The sequence below is a fragment of the Eurosta solidaginis genome, chromosome 1 (assembly GCF_040869045.1).
Source record: "Eurosta solidaginis isolate ZX-2024a chromosome 1, ASM4086904v1, whole genome shotgun sequence".
Taxonomy (NCBI): domain Eukaryota; kingdom Metazoa; phylum Arthropoda; class Insecta; order Diptera; family Tephritidae; genus Eurosta; species Eurosta solidaginis.
In genome coordinates, this window is record NC_090319.1 from 377,687,915 (window position 1) to 377,700,330 (window position 12,416).

Here is a 12,416-nt window from a genome sequence, read left to right on the forward strand (position 1 = left end):
GCGAAATATAACTTTAGAAAAAACTTTGTAAAATGGTTGTGACGCCTACCATATTAAGTAGACGAAAATGAAAAAGTTCTGCAGGGCGAAATAAAAAACCCTTAAAATCTTGGCAGGTATTATATATATAAATAAATTAGCGGTATCCAACAGATGATGTTCTGGGTCACCCTGGTCCACATTTTGGTCGATATCTGGAAAACGTCTTCACATATACAACTACCACCACTCCCTTTTAAAACTCTCATTGATACCTTTAATTTGATACCCATATCGTACAAACACATTCTAGAGTCACCCCTGGTCCACCTTTATGGCGATATTTGGAAACGGCGTCCACCTATAGAACTAAGGCCCACTCCCTTTTAAAATACTCATTAACACCTTTCGTTTGATGCCCATATTGTATAAACAAATTCTAGGGCCACCCCTGGTCCACCTTTATGGCGATATCTCGAAACGGCGTCCACCTATGGAACTAAGGATTACTCGCTTTTAAAATACTCATTAACACCTTTCATTTGATACCCATATCGTACAAACGCTTTCTAGAGTCACCACTGGTCCACCTTTATGGCGATATCTCGAAAAGGCGACCACCTCTACAACAACCACCACTCCCTTTTAAAACCCTCATTAATACCTTAAATTTGATACCCATATCGTACAAACACATTCTAGAGTCACCCCTGGTCCACCTTTATGGCGATATTTCGAAACGGTGTCCACCTATAGAACTAAGGCCCACTCCCTTTTAAAATACTCATTAACACCATTCGTTTGATGCCCATATTGTACAAACAAATTCTAGAGTCACCCCTGGTCCACCTTTGTGGCGATATCTCGAAACGGCGTCCACCTATGAAACTAAGGATTACTCCCTTTTAAAATACTCATTAACACCTTTCTTTTGATACCCATATTGTACAACCAAATTCTAGGGTCACCCCTGGGCCACATTTATGGCGATATCTCGAAACTGCGTCCACCTATGGAACTAAGGATTACTCCCTTTTAAAATACTCATTAACACCTTTCATTTGATACCCATATCGTACAAACGCATTCTAGAGTCACCCCTGGTCCACCTTTATGGCGATATCTCGAAAAGGCGGCAACCTATACAACTACCACCACTCTCTTTTAAAACCCTCATTAATACCTTTAATTTGATACCCATATCGTACAAACAAATTCTAGGGTCACACCTGGTCCACCTTTATGGCGATATCTCGAAACGGCGTCCACCTGTGGAACTAAGCATCACTCCCTTTTAAAATACTCATTAACACCTTTCTTTTGATACCCATATTGTACAAACAAATTCTAGGGTCACCCCTGGTCCACTTTTATGGCGATATCTCGAAACGGCGTCCACTTATGGAACTAATGATTACTCCCTTTTAAAATAGTCATTAACACCTTTCATTTGATACCCATATCGTACAAACGCATTCTAGAGTCAACCCTGATCCACCTTTATGGCGATATCCCTAAATTGCGTCCACCTATAGAACTATGGCCATTCCTTCATAAAATACTCTTTAATGCCTTTCATTTTCACATTCCAGGGTTTCCCTCGGTTCATTTTCCTACATGGTTATTTTCCCTTATGTTGTCACCATAGCTCTCAACTGAGTATGTAATGTTCGGTTACACCCGAACTTAACCTTCCTTACTTGTTAATAAACATTTTAGTAATTGAAACTTGTTCAACAAATAGTTACACCCATTTTAATAGCAAAATAAGCATTCGATTGTGATACAAGGAAAAAAAAAATACCAACACTTCTGCTTGTGGTTTCCATATTACACAAAATATAAATCTGAAGTCAGATATTCAAGATAATCGAGACTTAAATTGCGAAAAACGCTGTTTTCTGCTATATCACAGGCCGAAAAAACAATTAAATATTTTAACCAGAAACATGATTATACATACTATCTCTAAAATTTCAAGTGTTTGAGATCTTCGACTTAAAAATCAATAAGAAATCAATAACTTTTCCTTAACAAATCGATATATTTTTGATTAAGAAATCCATGACTTTTCTATTAATAGCCGAAATTAATTTAGTAACCGTCCGATAACAAATATGTCAGTTTCCTAAAAGAAACTAATATCCGTTTGATAATTTCGACAACTTTTTCGTAAGTAATTGATAGCAATTTGATGGCATATCGAACGTCGTTTGCTTCAAGTGGATTTAAAATGCAAAAATTCGAATCCACTAAACCTCAACAAATATAAATTCATCTGCTCCTCTCGGAGGTCTTTCTCAGCAGCCTCTTACGTAATTAATAGTTTTTGCTTCTATCAGTTAATTATCTTGGGATTTAGAATATATACTTAACTAAGCTTTAACCTTCATATTAATGCTACTGTCAATAAGGCTTGAGGTGTTCTATCATTCGTGAAGCGATGGTCTAAAGAATTTAGTGACCTGCATGTAACTACAGCCCTTTTTACCACATTAGTTGTACCGATACTAGAGTACTGATCATTAGACTGGAATCCGAGATATCAAGTTCATGCAGACAGACTTCAATCAATAAAAATCAATATTTACTTTTCTCTTTAAGGAATTTTCAGAGGGACTCTGCGTATAATCTTCGCCCTTATACTATTCGGTTGAATCTTATAAACCTTCCAACTTTTGCAAGCCGTAAATGCTAGACGTAATATTTATGGCTAAACTACTGAATGGATTGATTTCTAGTCCATTTCTTTTGAACGAAGTAAACTCAACGTCCCATCGCGAGCGTCAAGATATTAAAAACCTCTTCTTTTGAGGCAATGAAGAACATATTTCGAATTAATATTTCGTGTTTGTGTCATGATTTAAACTCTCATTCTAACTCATTCGATATAACGGATTCACTTTTTACCATAAAGAAAACTGTCCTATCCTATTATATTATATATATATATATTATAAAAAATCTTCACGTACTAAAAATGTTCACTTATTAAAAAATGTAGTTTACGTATAATTCTCAGCTGATTTTTATTCTGTATCTGAGCAATTTTAGATCTCGGCGCTTAACAAACCTCCGCCTATCAACAACTCGGCAAAAACAAATCCGTGCGTTATGCGGATGCGTGCCTCGCGTCGGTTGTGCGGGCCTTGGGGGTATTAATCCGTTGCGTTTATTATTATTATTATTAGTATTGTGACAAATATTAGTGAAACTAAGTGATACTCACATCACTATTCTGATGCTACGTAAATGAAGCCACAACAACAATAAAGCAGACAGTCACTTGTATCTACATAAACGAATCAATCATTATGTACGTACACGCAGCGGACGGGCAACGCACAACCACATGCATATATCTGAGATACTGACGAAAGTATGCAACAATTGTGCAAGTATCACTCACATATACACGCGCATGGGTATTAGAGAAGCTATAAAGTTGTGTATCTGTAGTTATAGCTGATAACTAACTAGTAAATTCTGGAAACAGAAGCGCCTAGAAATATGTCGGCTAGGAAACCGCAGAGTATAAAAGCGGCAACAGTTGAGGTACGACAAATCAGTTTGATTTAAGCACGCTATTTGTCGAGCAATAGAAGTGATATTTTGAAAGTAGTCTAATAAAGACCATTTTGCATTCTCTATTGGAGTTATTTATTCAACAGTTTAGTGATTCGAACGTTAGCTGAAGGTTGCAAATAAGCGGAGTTCGTTACAATTGGTGTCAGAAGAGGAATTGTTGAATAAATTTCGAAGATTTTCAATACAACTTGGACTTGGCAAAGTTGAGTGAATTAAAGATCCAGCAACTGAAAAAGGAGTTCGAGAACGGTAGATTGAATATAACCGGCAATAAGATCGAATTTCAAGCACGGCTACGAGAGGTAATGGAATCGCAGGGAATTGATGTGGACGAGTATGTCTTTTATCCTTATGTGGAAGAATCAACAACAAAAATTGAAGAGAAAAACGAAACATCACAGACAGTTACGAGCACAGACTTGAACACGATTTTGGCTGCAATATCTGCTCAAACATCGGCAGTAACATCCAAGGTGGAAGCAGTTTCATCGCTTTATCCGTATTTGGTAATGAATTATAACACTTTTTCGGTTTTCCAAAATTTTCGATATCGAAAAAGTGGGCGTGGTTATAATCCGATATAGTTCATTTTAAATAGCGATCTGAGATGAGTGCTCAGGAACCTACATACCAAATTTTATCAAGATACCTCAAAATTTACTTAAGTTATCGTGTTAACGGAGGGACGGACGGACGGACATGGCTCAATCAAATTTTTTTTCGATCCTGATGAACCGTTATCCAATCAAAGTTAATATACTCTGTGAGCTCTGCTCAACTGAGTACAAAAAGAGGAAAATTTGCTCAGAGACTTTAATTAATATCTAGGTGACGTGTTTTTCTTAATATTCTGTGTGATTTATCAACTCTACCATATACTTAAGATCTAAATCTTTATTAATCAATGCAGCAAACTAATACCACAAACTGACCCTATGCGTGCAAATTCTCTGGGACACCATAGAGTATATAAACCAATATTACATACTACGCCTGCATTTACATTCTACATGCATCCCTCGTGACATATCTCTTACTTAAACTACGGTTACGCTTAGGTTAACACTTGCACTTACATCTTACGCCTACATTCAGGATTCTCCAATACCGTGATCAAATATGATTACACATCAAGTTGAGATAAGTAGTTTCGCCATAAGTGCTCCTCTATTGAGTTACTTAAATCAAAAGACTCAAATTCGAAATAAAATAAAGAAATAAATTTCAGTACTCTGTTTGGCTCAGTGTACACATTTTATGTTTAAAGAAAGCTGGAAAACTAAATAACATATATTGCACATTCCAAGTGAGACAATTTTGTCTAACATCTGTAAAGTAACGAAATACCCCAAATTATTAAATTTATTATAAATTATTACCATTACACACATACATATATAGTGTTACGAAAAACAAGCATTTGTAAACGCCCTAAAGCAAACATAATTATTATGCACAGAGGCACGCTTATGTTAATATTGTGTGAGTAGTTTTGTACTCGTAACTACATAAAGTTTAATTATGTCATATGCGATATCTCATAATTAGCAGTAACCAGTGAAATGTTTATACTAATTGTTTTATACCTCATATTCATCTGCTTAAGTAAAAGACTAAAGGCGGCCGCCGTGGTGTGATGGTAGCGTGCTCTGCTTAACACACCGAAGATCCTGGGCTCACGCCCCGGTCAAAGCAACATCAAAATTTTAGAAATAATTTTTTTCAATTATAAGAAAATGTTTCTAAGCGGGGTCAACCCTCGGCAGGGTTTGGCAAGCACTCCGAGTGTATTTCTGCCATGAAAAACTCTCAGTGAAAACTCATCTGCCTTGCAGATGCCGTTCGAAGTCGCCATAAAACAAAATAGAGAGAGTAGCTTGGCCTAAAATCTCTTCGAAGGTTATCGCGCCTTACATTTATTTATTTTTTTAAGTAAACGACTTCAGGCGGAAAATGTGTTTATACCAAAATGTGCGAAATGGCAGGCTTGATTGAGGAGTCTGCATAATTTGTAACTAATAAGCAATAGCTAATATGCACATTAAGGTGCACATTATTTGTGTGTAGAACATGTTTTTAGCCCTCACTTAGCATCGCGGAAAGGTCAATATATTTTTCTTCGATCTTTTTTTATCGAAAACTCAAAAGAAAGAAAATGCCGCCTCCACTTCAAACAGGAAGGAAATCATTAAAATTTTATTCTCCATTGTAGGGATTAAGATACCCGGATGCCGATCAACTCATCTAGGTCGACACTCATTACAATCTAGTTCGTTTCTGGATTTTTTTTGCTGATGGTTTTGAAAATTTGTATACTTCTTTTAAAATCACTACATAGTTTTAAGCACTTTCAAATATATCTTGGTTTAAATGGGGTCAATCCAGACAATTGAAAAATATAATTTTCGATGTTAAAACCAAAATATTTACCAATACCGCGTCCTTAAAGTGTTTCATTGAGTAAATTTTGAGGTATCTTAATGAAATTTGGTATGTGGGTTCCTGGGCACTCATGTCAGATCGCTTTTTAAAATGAACGAAATCGGACTATAACCACGTCCGCTTTTTCGATATCGAAAATTTCGAAAAACCGAAAAAGTGCGATAATTATTACCAAAAAAAAAAAAAAATAATTACCAAAGACGGATAAAGCAATGAAACTTGGTATGTGGGTTGACCCTATGACGCATAATAGAAAACTAGTAAAATTTTGGACAATGGTGCCACGCCCACTTTTAAAAGAAGGTAATTTTTTAAAAGAAGGTACTATTACTATACGTGTGCTAAATAAAAATTAGCAAAACCGGATGACGAACACGCCCACTTAAAAAAAAATTTTTTTAAGTCAAATTTTAACAAAAAATTGTATATCTTTACATTATATAAGTAAATTATGTCAACATTCAACCTCAGTAATGATATGGTGCAAAAAAAAAATACAAAAATAAAAGAAGATTTCAAATGGGCGTGGCTCCGTCCTTTTTCATTCAATTTGTCTAGGATTCTTTTAATGCCATAAGTCGAAAAAAAATTTACCAATCCTTGTGAAATTTGGTAGGGACCTAAATTCTATGACTATAACTGAATATAACTGTTTTCTGTGAAAATGGCCGAAATGGGTTGAAGCCACGCCCAGAGTTTATACACAGTCGATGTCTGTCCTTCCTCTTGGCCGTTAACGCGATAACTTGAGCAAAAATCGATATATCCTTACTAAACTTATTTCACGTACTTATCTGAACTCACTTTATCTTGGAATAAAAAATGGTCAAAATCCGACTATTATCACGCCCACTTTTTCGACATCGAAAATTACGAAAAATGAAAAAAATGCCATAATTCTATACCAAATATGAAAAAAGGGAAGAAACATGGTAATTGGATGGTTTATTGACGCAAAATATAACTTTAGAAAAAACTTTGTAAAATGGGTGTGACACCTACCATATTAAGTAGAGGGAAATGAAAAATTTCTGCAGGGCGAAATCAAAAGCCCTTGGAATCTTGTCATTAATACTGCTCGTGGTATAACATATGTATATAAATAAATTAGCGGTACCGGATAGAAGTTGTTCTGGGTCACCATGGTCTACATTTTGTTCGATATCTCGAAAACGCCTTCTCATATACAACTTATAAAACCCTCATTAATACCTTTGATGTGATACCCATACCGTACATACACATTTTAGAGTCCCCCTGGTCACCTTTATGGCGATATCTTGAAAAGGCGTCAACCTATAGAACTAAGGCCCTCTCCCTTTTAAATAATCACTAGCACCTTTCATTTGATACGCATATCGTAAAAACGCATACTAGAGCCTTTTATTACACTTTTATTATTCGATTTTTGACGTTTTCGGATTAGCTTAGCGATTGGTTTTGGGACCACTGAGGCATGGTTTACAGATTTTTACAAAAGCCTTTCGGAGCTATTTCGTGATCACTCCAGAGTTATTTTGGTATCTTTTCCAGATTGTTTTTGGTATCGGATTGGAGTATTTTTCGAAATATTTCGGAGATTTTTCGGGATTCTTTTTGCAATTATTGCATGATGATATCGGGCAAATTTCGTGATTATTTTCAGGGCTATTTCGGGGACATACCAGAATGGTTTGGGACTATTTTCAGGAACATTGCTAGACTATTTTAGGTCGTTCCACTGCATTTCCGGGATAGTTCTGGGGCTGTTCGGAATCATTTCGGATCTTGATTATGTACTAACTTAGCTCCTAGCTATTTTAGTGATTATGGCGGTCAAAGAAGTCCCGCCAGTCGCTTCTTTCCTCGGCTGACTAGCAACAATTGGCAAAGCATGGTAAATTTCGGAACCATTTAAGAAATATTTCAGCAGTTTCTGCATCGCGTGAGGACATTTTAGTGATCATTTTGCGATGATTGCTTCGAGATCACTGCCGGTCCATACAATATTAATTTTTGGATTGCTTTCGGAACAATTTTGTACTGTTTCGAGATCATTTCGGATATGTTTTCAGAAGTATGAATCAATGTTTGCCCAAAGCGGGTAAAAATTTACCAAATTTTGTTAAAAACACATTATCCTAAGGTAGACTACATTAAAGGCGGCTTAGGATAAATGTGAAACAGTTTTTTGATGCGATATCTTCTACATCTGCTGTCAGTGCACATGGAAGTTTAGGTAAAAAAAACATGTTCTGGCCTTTGGGAATGTTTTTATAAAAGTAAGCAAAATAGCGTGTGAAACTAAATGGGTGTATATCTTTTAATTCAGATGCCCCAGCGTTTAACAATTGTAATGTAATAAATTAAAACGTGAGTAAGAGCCATAGAACTAAGACTTAATACTTAGGTTAAATCTACGTTACATATGTATGGGGGAACCCTCAATGTAAGCGTAAGGTGTAAGTGTAAGCGGATGCTTTGTAAGTGATGTGCTATATGGGGGAAATATGTGAAGCATAAGTGCAAGCGTAGTGTGTAATGTTGGTATACTGTATAGAGTAATAAAGAAAGAAAGCAGAAGTGTACTCACTAAAACGTAGCGTTATGTGGAAAAAAGGTACGTGGTAAAGTTTGTATGAGCCAAATCACACAAAATTTTAAGGCAAACACGTCACCTACATATAAATTGAAATCTCTGACAATACACAGAGTTTCCTGTACGCTAATGCATGAGGAGATTTATACACTTTGTCATCGAAAAGTTTTGGATTCGTTACTTACTTAATTGGCGCTTGACCGTTTAAATGATTATGGCCATCCAACAAGGCGCGCCAGTCACTTCTCCTCTCTGCAAACTGGCGCCAATTGGCCACACCAAGGGAATTTAAGTGCGTAGTGGGGTCGGCCTCTTCCTATGCTTCCATAGGCGGGTTCCGACAGAAACACATTCTTAGCCGGAGCGTCATCATTCATTCGCATAACGTGGCCTAGCCAGCGCAGCCGCTGCAATTTAATTCGCTAGACAGCACATCGTTAAATCTTCTTTGGTACTCGCCATCCCCAACGCGCATAGGTCCATAAATCTATCGTAGAACTTTTCTCACGAATACTCCCAGAGCCGTGGACTTATTATCCACGATTAATAATTAACGATATGTTATCGAATTTTAAGCTATATGTTATCACACACTTAAAGATTACTTAGCAAAAGCTATCGATATGTTATCAAAAGGATATTAATTTGTTTTCGGTAGCTTATATATTTATTTTTGGAGTTTTACCAAGTTATCGATTTTTTGATCAAAAATGTATCGATTTGTGGTAGAGTAGCTATCGATATCATATTGGAATTTTACCGATTTGCAATTTTCTTTATAGCACGATCCCAAATTCATAATTGCACTGAAAAAGTTCACTGTCCTTTATGAAGCTAACTTAAATAGACTTTAACAGAAATATTTCTTTTGGCCTTTCTTTCGCGCACATATCCTATTGTGTGACATGAATTATGCAGGAAGAGATAACCCCAACATATGCTCGCTCATTAATTCCTCATGATACTCATATTGTGTGCTATTGTTTGGAAATAGTCATAAATGCTAACACTTGCCACTGTTCGTCATAAAAATGAATTCATCAACTAAAAGAGTATTAGCATAATTCCAGCTTTAGCTGTGTGTGTACTCGTGCATATATAATTGGGTTGGGCTATTATGCAGGACTTGCAAATGTCAGGATATTAAATTAAACTTTTGTGGTCAACAAAGTGTTTATTTGTATTAAAGTGAGTATTTGAGAAAGAGTTTTGACAGAGGAAAATTTTGTGCAAGAATACTAGAATAATGTGAAAGTCATGACGAAGACATTAAATGTGCATAGCAAAGAAAAATCACGTACACGCCCTGCAGCTACTTCGCCTTAATTTTATTCAATATGAAAATTTATGAGTTAATATATCCAAACTTAATTTAGTTCTATAAATAGAGTACGGAAAAATACCTGCGCTGTTTATTATAAATATATTTATGAGATAAATGTTAGTTGACAAATAAATATAAGCTGACACTTTCCACTAAGTCACACCTGGCCAATCTATTGTGGCAAAATAACTTTGATAAAAGCAAACGAAACCAAATAATAACAAAAAATTCAATATTTCCAAGTGTATTAAGTACTTATGCAAAAAAAAAAGTTCCATACTCAAGAATTATACTGGCAATTTTACTAAGTAACTTTATCTCATTACCGTTTTGACAACTGTCAAGTGTGCTCGGCTTCCAAACTAAACAGTCTGAATTTAATTGGCAAATTATTTAGCAAAGTACAAACAAAACTTCTTAAGTTTATCTTTTTCATAGACTTATCACAAACTTTTTATGTGCATATTTACTTTGCATTTAACTTATTCTCCTTTTCACATATATTTTTAGACATGCATCACTTGCTATAGCAGGCGTGTGGGCCATTGCGTTAGCATCGGCATTGCCCATACTTATTGTCTCCAAATTATCTCAGCCAGAAAGTTGGTTTGTGGAATGTCAAAGGTACGTTAAATATATATTTATTTATAATTGATGTTAGAGAAAAATTACAAAGTTTACAAACGGCGCTGGTTACTAGGACATGTTTCTGAATTTCACTTCTTCATCAGTTAGCTTTTCGGGAGGTAGATAGGTAGGTCCTAGGTACTAGTCATCACACTCCTCATCAATCTAGGGCGTTGATCAGACAATTAAATAAAAGCGTTGAACGCGTCAAATTTCTATTGATAGTAATATATAAGACCAATTGAACCTTAATCAGGTTATGCTACGCCTCACATTTTTAGAAATTTCACGCGCCCAACGCTTTTATTTATTTGTCTGATCAACGCCCTAGATTGATGAGGAGTGTGATGACTAGTACCTAGGAACTACCTAATTATTTTCTAGCTTTTAATATTATTATTACTTCATGTAAATATTGTTTTCAATAAAATCGTTTAATTAAAATTTTTTTTTTTTTAATTATTTTATTCGTTGTTACTAAGGTTTTTAGGACATTTCGATATCTCAACTAAGAATGGATGTGACAGTGTAGCGTTAATGGCTACTGCTAGCACTTAAATGAAGAAGCATCGTATGTATTCTTCTGACATTTTTGCACATAAGACATATCAAAACTTCATCTATCAACATGATGCATCAGCTTATTGCAGCGCTGAATTATTTCCCAGCTGAATGCTCCCTTAATCAAAACATTCATTTTTCGCAGAATGCAAACAACTTGCAAAGCTATGAAGCACTACATCGATGTTGACGTTGATGCCCACGCGAGCGCTATAGTACATACAGACTAAATTAATGGTCATAAGTGCACGCAGCCACATTCAAAAAAACCACAAAACCAAAGAAAAATCATAGAAAAATCCCGTTATACGCATGTATATCTAAGCGTAGGAGTTGTTTGTATTAAGTAAACAACGACGTTTGCTAAATTACGGTTTCCATACTTCTCTGTTATATAGCACAACAAAGCAACTTGAGTATCAATAAAAAAATGTACGTAAATTACTATTTTTTATCACTTATGTCTTCTTGTGCTCATATTTACTCTACTTTTTATATTTTTCATTCCTCTTATCAACTATGCTGCGGAAGTTTCTTCGCCCGACGAGCTATTGTCATAAAGCAACATAGTTGAGAACGGGCCCTTTCGGCGAGCGCAAGTATTGAGCGATATTTTCTGAACACACCGTTAAGTAATTTTGAACCACTAAACGGTTGGGTTTTTACGTCAGACTACTGAGCATAATTTTTTTCCGCTGCATACGCTCAGCGTGTTAATTCAGCCAACTGACAGTGTTTTGACATTTTGAAGTGTTGGTTATGAATAAAATTTTTCTCTTAGCATTATAGTGAAGCGTGAGAAATGATTTATGAAGTCCTATCCCTTAAAATTTAAGGATAATTATTTCATTTGGCAATTCGCCGTTCAGAGAACAAATTTTCTATCAATCAACTGAGGGAAACATGTTTGCAACAAAAATAGTGTTCGATCAAGGCTCCCAATATCTTACGCTTAAAATATTTTTTCAAATTAATTATCTGCTAGTACTCCGAAAAGTACAAATCATTGGTGCTTTACGCTACCATTACAAAAACGGCCTAACTCACAAGTTTTGGATGCTAGATTTGTTTAGCTTGTTACCCAGGCAAGTGTTAACTTTTATATTGACAGTCGAGCAGCAATTAAGGCAATAATCTCGCATAGCACAGCATCTCAATGCATGTTAGAGTGTAAGCAGTCTCTGGAGAGAATCGGGACAGGGAGAAGCATACATCTATATTGGGTCCCAGGGCATATGGGAATAGATGGGAATGAAAAAGTGGACGAATTAGCTAAAAAGGGCGCATCCCTTAAAGCTTGCTCCGTAGATGTCCCAA

At 35.8% G+C, this 12,416-nt stretch overlaps 1 protein-coding gene across 5 annotated transcripts in view; it reads left to right on the forward strand.

Moving 5' to 3' along the window:
• Positions 1 to 12,416, forward strand: part of RYa-R (RYamide receptor) — a 417,850-nt gene that overhangs the window by 172,419 nt on the left and 233,015 nt on the right. For all 5 annotated transcript variants that reach the window (XM_067763183.1, XM_067763187.1, XM_067763184.1 and 2 more), the window contains exon 3: positions 10,422 to 10,535. In XM_067763183.1, coding sequence (XP_067619284.1) covers positions 10,422 to 10,535 — 114 coding nt within the window. The remainder of the gene's footprint in view (positions 1 to 10,421; positions 10,536 to 12,416) is intronic.